At 55.4% G+C, this 17970-nt stretch overlaps 1 protein-coding gene across 2 annotated transcripts in view; it reads right to left on the bottom strand.

Annotated features, from left to right (window-relative positions):
- The window catches only part of SLC8A2 (solute carrier family 8 member A2), an 83815-nt gene that overhangs the window by 52268 nt on the left and 13577 nt on the right, over positions 1 to 17970 (bottom strand). For both annotated transcript variants that reach the window (XM_043501405.1, XM_038382262.2), the window contains exon 2: positions 4080 to 5913. In XM_043501405.1, coding sequence (XP_043357340.1) covers positions 4080 to 5913 — 1834 coding nt within the window. The remainder of the gene's footprint in view (positions 1 to 4079; positions 5914 to 17970) is intronic.

Below are 17970 nucleotides of genomic sequence, written 5' to 3'. Positions count from 1 at the left end.
AGATGACAGAACGAGGAGTAATGGTCTCAAGTTGCAATGGGGGAGGTTTAGATTGGATATTAGGAAAAACTTTTTCACTAAGAGGGTGGTGAAACACTGGAATGCGTTACCTAGGGAGGTGGTAGAATCTCCTTCCTTAGAGGTTTTTAAGGTCAGGCTTGACAAAGCCCTGGCTAGGATGATTTAACTGGGACTTGGTCCTGCTTTGAGCAGGGGGTTGGACTAGATGACCTTCTGGGGTCCCTTCCAACCCTGATATTCTATGATTCTATGATTCTATGCGGCACAAGACAGACAGCCAGGATGCAGGGCAGTGCACAGGCTGGGCTCTGGCTAGGGTGGCCTCGTGGTGCTCTGAGGTTCACGGGGCCCTGGCTCTGCAAAGTGGGGACAAAACACGCCATCACCTCATCGCCTGGGGAAACTGAGGCACTGAGCCGGGACGCGCCTTGTCCCAAGCAAGTCTGTGATGCAGCCTGGAAGAGAACTCTGTCTCTTAGTTCCATGCCTTAATCTGAAGTCCCTTCCTCCTGCGGCCTTTTCTGTCTCATTTCTGTCATTCGCCCACACAAATGAGGCCTTCTCTTTGTTGGCAGCCACAGCAGAGAGAGGGCAAAGAGCGAGTCCAATGATGACGCAGATCTTAGTCCCCCTGGGCAGAGAGGAGGCCCCACAGAGCAGCTGGCCCTACTGCTAGCTATGTGGATCTGTGGGAACATCTGAGGCTCCAGATCTGACCTGACAGCAGCTTGGGCACTACATACCTGTAGATCCAGCCGGGCAGTACAACGTAGCATTTTAAGGATGCCCGATCTCTGCTTCTGGTGACATCCCCCCTCCCCGCCCCCATTTGTGGGTGGTTTGGAACAGCGCTCATGCGTCCTGGCAGACCACAGATCACAGTCGAGCCTGGGGAAGGGAAATCAGTCCTGGAATCAATAGAGTCAGAACGAAAACACCAGCAGCAAGAGTCCCCTAGCATGGTCAGCACTGCCTGGGAATCCCATTTCCATTAGCTCCGCCCTAGAATCCCACTCGAATGCCAGCTGACTCGGGATCATCACCCTTTCCAAACTCTCTGATAGATAAAGGTTTTGCCCAGGCTACACTCCTGGTGCTAGATCCAAAGTAAGAGAACATTGCCTTTAAAACTAGCCGCTCCCAACCCCACCTAAAGCGTTTCTGTAGTAGCTGTATAATGAAAAAGAAATGTTTCATTCAATACGAGAGCAAGAACGTGGCGGGAAGGGTATTAATTATGCCATTAAAAATTCATTTAAAAAGGAGTTCCTCAAGTCGGCACTATGCACATGGAGGCAATCATTTAGCGTTGGTTTCTCTAAGTGGCCATCCAGGGTTTTGCACTGGTGGGAGCGGTGGGATGAGTGAGTAGGATGGGACGCTGGATTTGGTACGATGGTAGAATTCTTTAAAACAGGAAATATCTACTTACAAATAAAGGATTTAGGGAATGGGGATGCTGTGATTATTATGAATTATTTTTATTAAGGTGACTCCGAGGAACCCCAGTCCCGGCCCAGGCCCACTCAGTGCTAGGCCACGGCGCTGTACATTTTTACTGCTGTTCGGTGTATTATAGTAGCATTTCAGAGCCCCAGTTATGAATCAGGTGCTGTACAAACCCAGAATGGAAAGTCCCTTCCCCAGAGAGCTTCTAGTCTAAGGCCTTGTCGACACTAGACAGGGGCTGGTGGTACAGCTGTACCGGCACGGTTGCCAATTTTGCCTGGACATATTCCTGGAGGTTTCATCACGTTACATGTTCTTTAATTAAAGATTCATCTTTAGTTCCTGGAGGGTTGGCAACCCTATATCCCGCCCGAGTCTTTCATGTGGGGACAGAGCTTCTATTGGCAAAAATGTGCTTTCTTTGGCACCATTTAGTGCAGTTCCCTGAACAAAATCCGCAACCCTGGCAGAAGGACTTTTGGCTGCTGTAACTGCATCTGCCCTGGGGCTTTTGCTGGTATAAACACATTGTCAAAAACTATCACTCTCCTAAATCGACATTCTCCTCCTGGCAGGAGATTTGGGCACAGACCAAGCCCGAGGAGTGGAGAAGAGGTGACAACTGGAGACAGGCAGGCAGATGTGGGAGCACTGGGAGACAATGATTTTGTCTCAGATTTATATTCTAATGTGGGAAATCCACAAATTAGCCTAATTTCTATGTCAGTAGCACCTAGAGCCCTCAACTGAGATCAGGACCCTGTAGTCCTGGGCGCTGCACAGACCCCCACGGACCAAGATTGGGGTCCCCCACTGGGCCGGGCATTGCACAGACCCCCCCCAACTGAGACCAGGGTCCCTCACTGGGCCGATCACTGCACAGACCTCCTCTCCAACTGAGATCAGGGTTCCCGACTCGGCCAGGCACTGCACAGACCCCCCCCCCCGATGGAGATTGGGGTCTCCCACTGGGCCAATCACTGCACAGACCTCCCCCAGTCCCCCGACTGAGATCGGGGTCCCCCACTGAGCCGAGCACTGCACAGATACAAGCGAGAGCACTGGGCCCAGAGAGCTCACAATCTGTGCAGACAGAAGAAGGCTGGTTCTCCCCACGTTACAAGCCAGAGCCAGGAAGTGATTTGCTCGAGCTCCCAGAGTAAGTCTGTGGCAGTGACAGGGCTCAGTCCCGGGCTAGCCCCCCGCCACCACAGGAGAAGGCTGGTTACACCCAGTGCAAACAGAAGTGATCCGGGGGCGTGCTGCATGACAAGCTCTCACGAAGCCGCCGAAAAACCCTAATAATACAGTCGAAGCTCAGAGGAGAACTGGGTGTTTCCCCATGTCAGCCAGCAAAGGCAGACCCTAGCCCACCATATCTAGGTTCTCCTGCCTTTGCCCTCTGAGCTTGGGCCTGAGCAGCTGCTAAGCGGCTCCTTTTAGAGTCACGTATTTCATGGCCCTAGCACGAGTCCTGGGAATCTCCTCCCCAACCCCCTATTCCTGCTGCAAACCCAGAAACTCTTAGGGGAACGAGGGTTTCTTTAGGGCACAGGGAGCTGAGGGCTCCCAGCCATTTGCACAATGTGGTGCTCAGCATACAGATCACTATATGCACGACTCCCTAGATCGTCACAACTGCTGCATACCAGGAACTTGAGTGGGGCTTGAACCCAGATATAGCCCTTCTCCAAAATCCCAGCCCCCTGCGCTAATGGTGAATCACCCATATGTTTGGCAGTACAGGGCATAGGACACACAAGTGAGAAGTTCTTATTTCCCCCAGCAGAGAGCAATAATACCAGCCAGTGCAGTGCAATGCTTTTTCTTCTCTTCTCAAAGAGGACCTGGGGAGCAGGAAATTGACACTGGTGCCAAGGGACGAGTATTTACAGCTGATGTCTCCCCCTCCCCGACCCCATTCCCCAGAAGTCACCAGAGAGCCATAAGGAAGAGGTGGCCTTTAAAGAACTAGAATATGAAGGGCCCGATTCTCCCTAGCTCTGCGCCTTCTTCAGGCGCTGCGCCCAGCAGAAAGTGCTGCCAGATCTGAATTTACACCCATCTTCCACCGACTGTAGCAGACCCACATCCTCAATAGCTCGGACACAATGAAGCAACTTGATCCGCACTGAATCACGGGCTACAAGCAATCGAGCCCATGGCCTTGTCTGCATTGAAGATTTGCCCCATTTCCAGCCACTGGTGGGAAACCCCACATCTGGCACAGATCTTGGCTTTCCACAGTGGCTGGCCACTGAGAGGTGGCATCTTGGTATGGCCAGCCCCCATGCCTTCAAAACTCATTAGATTAAAAATATATATATATATTGGCTGGGTTTTTTTTCCCACCTTCTGCATTTGGGGCCAGTAGGGGATTGCATTTTCCAGTATTTCTCCCCAACCAAGAGGGCTAGAAACTTGCTTTTTTTAACTTTTTCACAATAATGAAAGCCAAGATTCTCAGCTAATCCCAGGACTCCAGGAGCTGGGGTTTGACGCGCACCTGCATGCAGGCTCACCCTCACCAGGCAGCAATGCTGGGTGCATCTCCAAGGCAGACCAGGCTGTGGTGAGGCTAATAAGAGGGGCCGACGGTTTGTACTTACACCGTCTCGTCGTCCTTGAATTCCAGCTCCCCGCAGGCGTCCTCGTAGTCGATGCCTGCTCCGTGAGCCGTCCCCTCCACCGTCCGGTAGGGAATGATCACCGTCCCCCGCGCCCCAGAGCTCCGCACCACTTTCACCTCCATGGTGCCTTGGCACTCGCTGACACGCAGGAGCTTGTCCTGGAAGGTGAAGATGCCAGCGTGGTCGTCGTCCAGGATGGTGACGGTTGCGATCAGTGGGGCCACCAGCCGTCCCTTGGGGTGGTCGGCCGAGTCAGACTCGAACATGCCCTCGGCGTCCCCCACCCGCAGGTTGAGCAGGCGGACGAAGAAGTGCTCGTCTTCCTCGAAGATGTCATCATCGATTATGCCAATCTTCAGCTCCTTCTGCGTCTCGCCCGGCTTGAAGATCAGCGTCCCCTCGCTATATTCATAGTCGGAGCCTGCCTTGGCCGAGCCATCCTCCGTCTTGTAGTCCACATAGAAGGTGTGGTTGCCCTCCCCGCCCTGCTGGCAGGCCACAGTCAGCGTGACCGAGCCGCAGTTCTCCAGGCAGTGGTACAGACAGGGCTCGAAGAAGATCTTGCTGTAGTTCTCCTCCTCCGTCTCCGACGGCACCTCCAGGAGGTTGGATGACTTCTTGGAGAACTCCGAGACGTGTTTCTTCAGGATGTTCCCAGCCCCGGTCATCATGCGGGTGGCTTGGATGCGGTAGAAAGCTCGGCTCTTCTGCTGGTGCAGCAGGGCATAGTAGTTGGCCATATCCACCAGCTGTTCCAGCTCTTTGTCCGGGTGCTTCTGCTTGAGGTCCTTGAGGATCTGGATCACCTCCTTGCGGCTTTCATCCAGCTCCTTCTCCTCTTGGGTGGAGGAGGCCAGGGCTGGGGACGCGGAGGCTGTCTTGTCCATGAAGATGTTCTCCCGGTGGTCGTTGGCCAGGAAGCTGCCATCCATCTCGATGTCCTTGGGGAACTCCCCTTCGGTGCCGATGATGATGCCACTCCGCGGGTCGGCGCGGTACCTCTTGTAGACGTACTTGTAGAAGAAGAGCCGCTTGTCAGCGATCCAGGCGAAGACCACGCAGACCGGGAAGAAGACGAGTGTCAGCAGAGCTTCCCAGACCTGCACCACGCCCGGGGAGATGACCGCCAAGATCAGATAGAGCCAGATGTAGGCGAAGATGCTCCAGGAGGCCGTGACGAAGAAGACCCGCAGGTGCTTGATCTTGCGGCTCTCCCCGGCGGGGATGACGTAAACGCAGATGGCGATCACCACGAACATGTTGAAGGCGGCACTCCCCACGATGGTGCCGGGGCCCAGCTCCCCAGCTTGGAAGTTGTGTCCACACACCTCGATGACAGAGAGCATGATCTCAGGTGCGGACGAGCCCAGTGCCATCAGGGTCAGGTTGGAGACTGTCTCGTTCCAGATTCGCACCGTGCCGATGCTGGTCTCGCCATTGGCCTTGGTGACGGTGATTTCCTTCTCTTTGGAGGTGATGACTTCGATGGAGGCCATGAAGCGGTCGGCGATGATGGAGACCCCCAGGAACATGTACATCATGGCCACGAAGTAGACAATGGCCCTAGCAGCTTTGTCGCCAAAGGAGGGGTTGTCCGGCTGCCAGACGGGCAGCAGCACCCCCGGGTGGCATGTGTTGGACCCTTGGCAGCTCACGTTGCTTTCCGGCACCGTCTCCAAGGCTCCCACCTGGTGGAAGTTCTCAGTCAGAAGGACGGATGCCAGCAGAGCCTTGGAGAGAAATTTGGGCAGGGGCTGCCGTGCCAGCGCCATGATCTTGGACGTTTTGGTGCAGCTGCCAGACCCGGCGGGATCTAGAGGAGAGAACGAGAGACTCTTGTGATAGCACTCCAGGCTCATGCCTCCTCGGGGCTTAGAGCATCCCAAAGCACTTTGCCCTCCCAGAGCTGGGATAGAATCCAGCCCTGGCTCCCAGCCCTTCCTTCCCCCCAATCACTAGCCCCCACTCCCCTTCCATTGCTGGGACAGATTGCGCCAGGCTCCTACACTAACCAACCGGCTCCCACCCCCCCTCCCTTCAGCGCCATGCTCTGCTCACTGCGTCTCTCAGACCAGCTGCAAATCGCTGGTACACGACAGATGGATCCCCCCAAACACAACCTACGAGCTTGGCTCTGCATCGCAGCCTTCCAGGAGATGCGTCGCTATTTTTATTCTTTCTTCCTGTTCCGAACACTTCTCCGGAGCTCGCTGCCCAAGGCTTGGGCAGGCGCAGGAAACCCGAGCGATTCGCTTGGGTTCTAGGGGGAGTGGATTTCAGGGCATTGCAGGGGCCGCCCTGGCAGGTCGGACCGAACAGGGCCAATGGTTGCTTCTCCTGGCCCTTTATTGGGGTGAGATCCCCTGGAATCATCCCTCTGCTATCCTAGCCCTGGGCTCATCCTTCCCCCAGGATCCCTCAGTCCTGACCCACAGCTCTCTACTATCCCAGGCCTGGGCTCCTCCTTCCCCCAGGGCCCCTCAGTCCTGACCCACAGCCCCCTGCTATCCCAGCCCTGGGCTCCTCCTTCCCCCAGAGCCCCTCAGTCCTGGTCCGCAGCCCCCTGCTATCCCAGCCCTGCCATGCACTCCCCTGACAGTGCCCTTCAGTGCTTCAGCCACCTTCCCAGAGGACAGACCCAGCCACGCCTGCACCTCCGAGACACCAGCAGACTCCCGCTCAGCAGAAACTGCTTCTCTCGCCCCGCCGCCTGGCCGCCTGGCACTTTCTGCCCCCCGCGGCCATGCCCAGAGGGCACAGGGGCAGCAGGGCTAAAGAAGGAGCTGCAGCAGAAGGTCTAACCCAGCTGGGCAGGGTTCAAATCCAGCAGCTGGAGACAGGCAGCTGATTCAGTTATGGTAGCTCAGTGGGCTAGGGCCACTGTAATTGGCTACATCTGTGAAGTGGGCAGGCTGGGAAGGAGGGAAGGGATAACCGTGGCACAGGCCCCTGGTCCCAGCAGGTCCCGGAGGCAGAATGGGGAGTGGGGTGGGTAAGATGTTCCAGCTCCAAGCTGTAGGATTCGGGTGAACTAAGTAGCGGCAAAGCTAGCCCCGGAGCAGGTAGGAGACACTTGGTTGCTTGACTGGAGTTACCCTCTCAGTTGCTTGCACCAGGAGTAAAACCCAGCCCCAGTGCCCTCTACTGGAGGGCATCAGGACCGTACCTCTGTGTCTCATGAGCCCTCTACTGCTAACAGTTAGTGAGGATTTTCCTTTAGCTCTAATAGCAGATGGCTTGGGCTTTTGGAGCTGGAGGGGCTGGGTTTTCCCCCAATGCGTGCAGCAGAGCGCCCCAGTGCTATGGATTTATTATCGGCCGCATACCAGGGGGTCCAGCTGCCCAAAGGGTGAGCCTTGGAGATGGCCAGATGTCTGCAGGGGGTGGGGTGGGCTCAGATTTATCCCAAGCGACTAGTGATGGGGGGATACCTCAGAGACCCAATACATGCACTGAACATCAGGGCTCCCTTTAAGGTGTCTTCCCTCAGGCCACCCAAAATCCCTGCCCACTTGTGAACAGCTTAGCTATGGGCCCTGGATCCTTCCCACCGAGCGAGCCCTGGGCTGGGTCCCACAGAGGAAATCCTGGGGACCGACTCCCCTCTCACTCTGGCTGGTGTAACTATCGGCCCCCAGCCCCGGATTTACCCCATGGCGAGCGAGAGGGAACGAGCTCCATTCACTGCCCTGGAGAGACTCTCAGTCCTTGCACCCCACTGGGTCCCAGCCCGGCTACCACGCCCCACCCTGCGCGCCCACGAGAGCTCTGGGCAGCGCTGACTCTCTCCCCGGGGGCATCTCCGCCCGGCCCCATTCACGCAGCTGCCCGCTACCTGGAGCCACCTTCAAAGCAGTTTTTCGTTCATTAGCCCCAGCGGGAGGGACGTGGCCCCTGACCAGCACCGCAGGATCATGGCTGCTCCAGAAATGAACCACTGTGAAACAAGCACGGCTCTGCAGCTGCGTTCTCCCGGGAACAGACTGGGCCCAACCCTTTCCTCAACAGGACAGAGCATCAGACGGAGACTGTGACCGTCCCCACCATCTGCAAGCACTTCAGCCCCAAGGCACCGCGCGCTTAATGCCTGAGCTAAAGGGGTACGCCTCTTAACCAGCGGCAGCAGCAGTAGTACGCTGTTATCCTCTCCATGAGGAGGAAAAGACACACGCACACACAGTTTTGTATACACACACAGCATGCACACGGCTTTGTACACAAACACACACAGTGTGCATGTACACATGAACACTGTGCACACATGGTTTTGTACACATCCCCCCGCTATGCTATATACAGATGCAGTTTTGTGTACACACACTCAGTACATGCACAGACGCACACACACAGCTTTGTGTACGCACACACAGAGCATACACATACACACACGGTTTTGGGCCCACATACCCTCATGCTCTTGCACACATACACAGTGCGTACACTCACGCATACGCATCGTCCATGCACATACATAGTGCATGCCCACACACACACACACCATGAACATGCACACCTTCACAGTGCACGCACACACACACAGGCACACACCGTTTTGTGTACATACACACACAGCATGCACAGTGCGAGCATATACACACACGCTCCCACACGGTTTTATACACACAGTGCCCACACACACATACAGTGCCACACCATTTTGCGTACACAGGCACCGTGCATGTCACATACGCACACAGGGCAGGCACACGCACATGCACACACACACACATCTGCACGCACACACGGTTTTGTACACATGGCTCGCAGCCCACGCATTCCTTTGGCCGCCCGCTCGGGAACAATGGGATTAGCCAGGCGAAGGGGGTACTAGCCCTGCACACAGAGGTGGGCCAGCCTTCCCTTGATTGGGTCGTCCCAGAGAACAGCGGGGGGGAGCTCAGATAAGCCGCTTCCTCCCAGGGCGAGACACTAATGAGGGTTAGCAAAATGATGTAAAATCATGCCCGTGGCAGACACTGTTTTTTAAATGCTGTTCTTAATAAGAGATCATCTGTGTCTCCGGCTGCTGCCAGCCACATGCATACATCCATGGCGGAGAGGGGGAGGTAGAGGGACAGGAGATCCCCAAGCTACAGGGGGCCCCCAGTCTTCCCCCTCTCCCATACCCACAGCGGGATGCACTCAGAGCAGGAGAACCAGGGATCCCAGGGCTGGCGAGCAGCAGGGGAAGTGGGAAGGAGAGAGTGAGTGTTTTCAAGCTGCCAGGGACTGGCGAACGGGGCCCATCAGCCCAATGAGAGCCCCATGACTTTGCAGTGGTGAGCAGAGTTTGCCAGCTCCCCTGCCTGCCAGGCACCCTGAGATCCACCGAAAGTGCCCCGACAGCGACCGGCCACCCTGGCATTGCTGGGGTCTCCCGCCAGCCTAGCACGAGTGGCTGAGCCGGGGAGGGCAGCGCGTCCTAGTGATCACAACGAGCTGCGGGCAACACATCTGTGGCTGTGGATTCCTGGCCCCTCGGAGGAGCTGACAGAGCCGATTCTTTCAGCCGGAAGGACCTCATTAAATCCAGAGGCCTCATTAGCACAGGTGAGATGAGAAATCCCGGGTGACTCTAATAAGGAGGGGGGGAGTGAGCGGAGCTGGGGGGTACCTGGTGGCCAGACTGCTGGCCAATCTGCAGCTCTCACTGGCCACAGGCCCCCAGAATTACTAGGAGCCAAGCCAACCACATGCCAGCTGAGCCCAGGGGCCGCACCACGGTCGCCGTGCGTGGCTGGTACAGAGACGGTGGCACCAATCCAGATGCCCGGGGTGCAGGGCATTGTCCCGGCGCAAATCCTAACTTTGCCTAATCCCCGAAACCCCCGCCTCAGCGGGCATCCCCGGCCATGCTGCTCTGCCGGAACTGTGTTGTCCAGGAGCAGGAATGGGTGGTGAGCCAGGGCTGGCACGAAGCCTGAGTTGGCAGTGGCCTGCTACAAACCCACCAGGATCTGTGCTTCCTAGCGACGGGTCACCTGGGGACCCGTCCTGCCCGGCCCCATCCATGTGGTGAGCCCAGTGGTAAGCCCCATCCTGGAGGTATTCTCAGAGAAGGGTTTGTAAAAATCGAAAACAGGCTTAGTGGTTAGCATGGGGTGGAGGGACTGGAGAGTCAGGACACCTGGATTCTATTCCTGACACTGGGAGGGGAGTGGGATCTAGTGGTTAGAGGGGGTCAGCAGAGGTTAAGACTCCTAGATTGTATTCCCAGCTCCACCAGCGATTGCTGTGAGACCCTGGACAAGCCACCAACCCCCTCCATGCCTCAGTTTCCCCATCTGTAAATCAGGGGTTAATGATCCTCTCCTTCTGTGGCCACATACTTTGAGGGCCCCGGGGTGACATGAGCTAATTATGACAATGCATCTACAGGCCTAGCCAGCCAACGCTTCCCTCCACCCCAAGCAGCTTGAGTAGCCACGTGGAGCAACTTCACTGAGCTGTGTGAGTACCAGCCAGCTCGGCACCAAGAATGAGGGGAATGGTCCAACACAGCGGAGTCGGGCCAGTGTCTTCACACTAGCTCTGTCAGATGCCCCCAAGCAGGTCTCGGCACACGCCGGGCCTCCCAGCCCCGGCCCCTCCCAGCCCCGGAGCCAGCCCAGCCCTGCGCTGCTCTGGAAGGGATTTGTTGTAAATAAGCAGAGCAGAGCACAAAGCTAGCGGTTAGAGGCAGGGGTCTAATTATGGGTTCTGTCTGGGAGGAGGGCAAGGCTGGGAGTCAGGATTCCTGTGTTCTAGTCCCAGCTCAGGAAGGGGAGTGAGGTCCAGTGGTTAGAGGGGGCATAATCAGGACTCCTGGGTTCTATTCCCTGGTCTGCCACTAAACCATGGTGTGCACAAATCAAGTCATTGCTCCATACCTCAGTGTTCCCGCCCGTCTCACCCCCACACCTTTCAGGCACTCGGAGGAACATCAAAATCATCTGGTCACTTGGGCAGCCTTCATCCTTCCCCATTTTGCTGAGGCAAACTGAGGCGGAGAAAGATGAAGAGAGGCTCCCCAAGTTCACCCAGGGCAGAGCCAGGCGTTCTGCTCAACCAGTCTCATCGCACAGGAGCAGGGGGGCACTGGACGAAACGGAAAGGCAGCACATTTAAATCCCACCAAAGGAAATATGTACAGCACCACTGGCCTGTGGGACTCCCTGCCACCAGATCTCAGTGAGGCCAAGAGTGTAGCAGGATGCAGAACAAAGGAACAGCCACTTATCCGGACAATGAGAATATCCACAATTATAAGAGGACTTGCTCCGGTGTCATTGCATGGCAACCACATGTTCTGATGCCTGCGGTCTCTTTTCTCACCAGGTGTCGCTCACATGACCCTGGGTACCACAAGAAAAATAGGCCCAGCTGCCAAACGTGCAGCAATGCACACCCATGGCTCGGGGCAGGGGAGTTGGGGAAGGAGGGGAGCGTACAGAACTCCGTGATGGGCCGGGCCTGGTGGGAGCCCCAGCAATCTCACCGGCGCAGCAGCTGCTGGGGACTGGGAAAGTCGTCTGCTGTTGGCAGCTGATGGCTCTCGCTCCCATCTCCTGCCTTCGTCAGCAAGGGGGCATTTCGAGCTGCAATCTGCTCTGCACGCAGAGGCATGGCAAAGACCTGCCGACAAAGGATGGTCTTTGCATGACCACAGGGGTCTGAAAGCATCAGGCGACTGCCGGCTGCCGTATGTGATTTCCTTCCGAGGGACAAACCCCCCAAAGCTTAGTGCCCCGATGCCTGGTCAATTGCAACCCCAGCTCCTGCACTCCCAGCCCCTGATCCGCTGTCAGATGCCCTGGGGCTGGGGGGAGCCATCCTTCCCCATGGAGCGGTGGCAACTGGACACCCTGGGTGCTGACTGAGTGACACAGGATGGCTTTACACAGGCAGGAGAGATGGGCTCATGGTTAAAGCTCTGGCCAGGGACTCAGGAGGTCTGAGTCCAATTCTAGCTCATGCTATTGGCTTCCCGTGTGACATGTGGGGGGTGGGGTCGTTTTGGGCCCCACCTCCAAAGGCGCAGCACTGAGAGTGGGGTTGGTGGGGGAGTTCCCAAAGGGACCAAAATAAAGGCCAGATTTTCAAGCTAAGCCCTTTAAAAATCCAGCCCATTATCCCACTAGGCCTCAGCGGTACACTGGGGAAAATGACCCTTCTTTTATGATGATTATTAATGTATTTGTATTGGGTATAGGGCCTCCTTGTGCTAGGCGCTGTACAAACACAGAACTAAAAGACAGTCCCATTGTCTATCTTGTCTAGTTAGACTGGGAGCCCTTCAGAGTAAGGACTGGCTCTCACTATCTGTGGAGTGCCCGGCCCGACGGGGCCCTGATCTCGGTCGGGGTCTGGGCAGCACCCGGCGTGACAGGGCCCTGATCTCAATTAGGGTCTGGGCAGCGCCCGGCCCAACGGGACCCTGATCTGGGTTATTCTGTGCAGCACCTGGTGCAGCAGGACCCTGATCTTGATTGGGACGATAGGGCTCCTTTTCCGGGAGATGGGCTCAGTTTTCAGAAGTCTGGACAACACTGGGCTATGTGCAGCTTTTATATGGAAAAAGAAACTTAAATTTCTTCTGTAGAGTGGGCAAAGTGACTCTGTTTCAGGTCTCCGGCCTTGTATATTTCAAAGGGTAAGTACCTAAAAGCCTTCCAGTGAAGTGATGTATTATTTACGTGATGTGGTTTATTGCTTCATTTAAGGACATAAGAGATGCCAGGCTGGGTCAGACCAATGCTCCATCTAGCCCAGTATCTTCTCTCTGACAGTGGCTAGCGCAGAGCTTCCGGAGGAGTGAACCAAACAGGGAAGCAGGAGTGATCCACATAAGAACGGCCATACTGGGTCAGACCAAAGATGCATCTAGCCTAGTATCCTGTCTTCCGACAGTGGACAAAGCCAGGTGCCCCAGAGATCTGGGTCCGTCATGCCAGATGCTGCACAGACCCCGACTGAGATCAAGGATCCATCAGGCCGGGTGCTGCCCAGACCCCAACCGAGATCAGGGCCCATCGGGCCGGGTGCTGCCCAGACCCCAACCGAGATCAGGGCCCATCGTGGCAGGCGCTGCACAGACCCCAACCGAGATCAAGGACCCATCAGGCTGGGTGCTGCACAGACACATAGTAAGAGACAATCCCTGTCCTAAAGAGCTCACATTCTAATTAGACAAAGGGAGGGTGGGGAAACTGAGGCACAGAGCAGGGAAGCGATTTGCCCATGCTCAGTGGCAGGGTCAGGAACAGATGCCAGGTTTTCCAGTAGACCATACGACCCCCTCCCAACCAGCGGGAGCCGTAGAACCAAAATATCTCAAGTCGGACACTGACAAACTTTAGCCAACTTTAGAGTTCACCCAAGAGGCATGTGCTCCGAATTGGAGACAAGGGGCATTTGCTAAGCAAACGCAGGCTCTTAATTTCCTCCCATCTGAATATCCCTGCGACTCCCCGCCAGGTTGTCCCCGGCAATAGCTGCTGTGCAGCAATTAGCGGGGACCGACGCACTGATAATCCCAAGGAAAACGAAATTGAGTTGCACCAGGCAATCAGCACCACACTTGGCAGTGGGCACAGCTGGACGGGTGGGCAATAGCGCCTCTGCCAGCACATCTGGGACCACGCTGCCCACGCCCACCCGCCGCAGAATCCACTGCCTTGGTGCCATGCTGGTGGGCAAACGCTAGGCCCGTCCCATAGCAACGCTGCCGTTTCCATAGCAACGAGAGACAGGACCGGGCTATAAAAAGGCAAAAGAAACGAAGGAATGTGAAAATAGAAACCCTGATGGCTCACGGGACTGGCTATCCGCCGACACCTCTCCCGCCCCCTGTCCCTCCAGCGCGGGCCTGGGGCTCGCCCCCAGTACAGTCACCACTGAGCTTCCCACTAGCTTTAATGTATTTATCCTCACAGCATGCTGGGGCCAGACCCTCGGCTGGTGTCAATCCGCCGTAACTCCATGGCAGTCCATGGGGCCAGACCCCCGGCTGGTGTCAATCAGCCGTAACTCCATGGGAGTCCATGGGGTCAGACCCCCGGGTGGTGTCAATCAGCCGTAACTCCATGGCAGTCCATGGGGCCAGACCCCCGGCTGGTGTGAATCAGCCGTAACTCCATGGGAGTCCATGGGGTCAGACCCCCGGGTGGTGTCAATCAGCCAAAGCTCCATCAAAGTGGATGAAGCTTTGCCCAATGACACCAGCTGCGGATTTGGCCCGGGGGCTCTCTCACCCAAGGCGGCTTCCCCCGAAAGCCCAGCCGCAGGGCTGTCCAGTGCTCCCGGAGCCAGGGAGCTGCCTGGGGAAACGTGGCTCCAGCCCCTAGCTGCTTTAGGCCGGAAAAGCAGGCATCTCCATCTCCAGCACCAACATTCCTGTAATTAATTTAATAGCCTCATTACCAGCGCCGGGGTGAAACATCAATTAAACAGTCCAGGAGGCTCATTCTGCGACAATGGGATTGTATTCGTTTTCCCCCTTTTGGAGTGGCAGGTTCCCGGTTTTTAATAGATGCTTTAATCAGGCTTTGTAACTCACACAAAAGGTCCCGCTCGCACGGCCTCGGCTTCTGATCAGGACTTCAGATGTTCCCGCACCATGAGCCCTCCGCTCGGGGCTGGGGCTGGGATGAGCTGCATCTGGTCCCATGCAGGGGGTGGGGATCCTGGAAAGCCCTGGAGAGGGGCCATGGGCTGGCACCCTGGAGAGCTGGGTCTGATGCCCAACTGTGCCAGTCTTTGGACTGAAGCTGGGACTGGATTATGGGGGATGGAACACTCGATAATTGCCCTGTTCTGTTCATTCCCTCTGAAGCTCCTGGCACTGTCAGGGACAGGATACTGGGCTAGAGGATCACTGGTCTGACCCACTATGGCCGTTTTTAGGCAGACTCCCCTGTGTGACCTTGGACATGTCACTTCACTTCCCTGGGCCACAGTTCCCCTCCCCCCCCCGTAACATGGGGGTAATAATTCTCTCTTGTTGAGTTAGATTTGAGGCTCCCGGGGGCAGGGGCTGTGTCTCGCCATGTATCCGTGAAGCGCCTGGCACAGTTCAGGATCTGATCTCAGCTGAGGAGGATTAAGTAATAAAAGCCGCAAGTCATTGCGTGGGTGAGCGCAGGGACTCCAGAGTTTAAGGAGGGTGTTGGGGGGAGTTCCCATGATCTGGTTCCCACCTGTAGCTTTAACGTGGCAAGGTAACTCCCTGGGAATGCACCTAACTGTCCTATGCAGAGAGAGCGCTGTCGATTAACAGGTGCTCTTGGCTCCATCTGAGACACCAGGGATTCAAACATCCATTGCCCTGAACATCCCCAGAGCACACGTAATGTGCGGGGCGGGTGGATCAGCGTCGCTGCAGGAAACCTGCTTCCTACCAGAGATCAATAGCTGGTCTCAGACTTGTGTACCATGTTGGACCACATCTTAATAGAGAGATCATCCACCCACATAGTCTCCTTGCCAGCGTGAATCCACAACAACCTGTGAGCCACCAGGGACGGGGCCAAAACCCACCGAACTACTGCATGCAGCTGGGAACCTCCAACTCATTGCATTAGCTAAGAATCAACAATACAGTGTATACAACTGGGAGCCACCAGCAGCTTCCCCTTTGAGAGCTATTGTCTCAGGCTCTCTGCAGATCCAGGCAGATATTGCTGCACCGATTACACTCAAGGCAGTTCCCCCCTCCTCAGATCAGCTGTCTCAGGCTCTCTGCAAAGTCAGGCAGTATCGCTGCAGCATTTACTCCTGGCTCACGTTTTCAATCTTTTCTTGACAAACATGAGGGCTAGAAATGTATTTGTTTAATAATCGTCAAGTGCCTGCCATAATCACATGACTGCAGGAGCTAGGGCACTGGACACCAGTATAATGACTGTACATTAATCCAGCCCTGCCTCTAGCTGTCTGAGACAGTAGCTGTGAGGGGGGAGCTGCCCCAAGTCTAACTGATGCAGGGACATTTGCCTGAGTCTGCAGAGAGCCTGAGACAACAGCAGCGTCATTAGATTGTGGGTTCCTTGGAGCAGGGATGGTCTTCCTTCAGTGTCTGGAAAGTGCCTGGCACATGAAATATAATCAGTCGTGATAATAATAACCATCGCTACCACTATGGACTAGTTAGTAAGTACATTCAGTATCACCATGGTTACCATACCTCTTCCCTAGCAACACAGGGCCAGAATCTGCCACGCTTGCTCATGCTGAGAGTTACTTTTCCTCCTCAACTAGGGTACCGATCTCCTTGGGAAGATTCAAGAACTAACAAACCACTTGTTCTTAGTAGGGGTTATAGAACGTGGCTAATAATAAGTCCCAGTTTTCTCCTGATTTGCTGCACATGCCCCATTACGACGGGCCGGTGGAACTCATTGCCACAAGATGTCACCAAGGTTATTAAAAATGGCTGTTGGTTTTGGGATGCCGTAATTGTTGGGTGAGCAAGATGGGATGCCTTAAAGAGGTCTGATTGTCAAAGGGTGGGCACCCAGCACTGCCTGGAAATCTTGAGTGGTTTATATTATAATCATAGTCTTTATAAACACTTGTCATCAGTAGATTGCAAAGCACTTTCAAAAGAGGGTGATATCATTATCCCCACTTTTACAGAGGAGAAAACTGAGGCCCAGAGCAGGGAAAGGACTCACCCAAGCAGGCCAGTGCTAGAACCCATATCTCCAAAATCACAATCTAGTCCTCTAACCACTAGGCCACACATAAATCAAACAATGGGATAACCAGCCCCCTGCCAAGGCAGGTCCCCTTCTGACCTGCGATCGTTTGAGATCAGCCCTTGAGCTGAAGCAGGGGGGGTTTTAGAGCCCCACCAAACCTCTGGATTGAGTTGGTTTCTGGAATATTTACTGTTCTGGCTCTGAATTTCCTTTGTTACCCATACAAACATCCAAACCTTGTTCTCAGGCCTGCTAAGCTCTTACACCACGATTTTCACAAGTGATGAGTGAAAAGATGCATGTGAAGGGGCCAGATATTCAGACTAGCCCTGGTCCTTTGCAGGACAGAGGGCAAAGAGCTAGGAGCAAACAATACTGACAGATTGACAGCAGCGCTCTGGTTAAACCGCGCTTGGTGTCCCTGGGAACAGCAAACATGACGCACCGTCATCTCTCCCTCTTCCTCTCTAAAGACGCTGCCAGCGACGGAACATCCTGAACCAGCCCGGCTAGCTGTGAACATTAACATTTCATTGGGTTTGAAAGAGTGCTCTCGAAAGCCCGAGTAGAACTTGCCGGTGTATTTATAGACTAGGGTGGGTCGTGCCTCCTGCATGTCATGCCAGTTGTGATATCGCCTGCTGCTGGCTTCTTTTCCTCCAGCTTGGCGGTTGGTGCCGGCCTAGTAGCCCTGGAAGCAGACATGGGGCAGCAGCAATGCGAGGTTTCTGCGTGCAGTTAGAGTCTCCTGTCACAGGGGGATGCAAGAGGGCATGCTTGGACGAGCATTCACGGGCAGGGAGCGAAGCTGGGACCGCTGGATCGAACAGCACGAGGCACCAGTGTCTGGCCTAAATGCCCCGGCTTCTACAGCACAGCGGCTGCAGTGGACTCGTAAACCTCTGCCAGCCGCTAGAGGGGGACAGAGAGGCACATGGTGTGAATGCAGTTCACGCATGTCCCCCTGGCCGGGGAAGGATCTCTGTTCCTGGATTAGCCACCAGAGAGGGATTGAGAGGAAAGATGGTGCAATGGTTAGAGCACCAGCTGGGGACTTTCATCGGCTCCAAGGCCAGAAGGAAGCCGTGTGAGCACCTGGCCTGACCTCCTGCGTCGCATCGGCCATCGGAGGCCCACAAAATAATTCCTGGAGCAGATCTCAAAAAACATCCCACCTGGATTTAAACGTT

The sequence above is a fragment of the Dermochelys coriacea genome, chromosome 23 (assembly GCF_009764565.3).
Source record: "Dermochelys coriacea isolate rDerCor1 chromosome 23, rDerCor1.pri.v4, whole genome shotgun sequence".
Lineage (NCBI taxonomy): Eukaryota > Metazoa > Chordata > Testudines > Dermochelyidae > Dermochelys > Dermochelys coriacea.
Note: the sequence above shows the minus strand (reverse complement) of the source record. Positions and strands in the feature narration are given on the sequence as shown.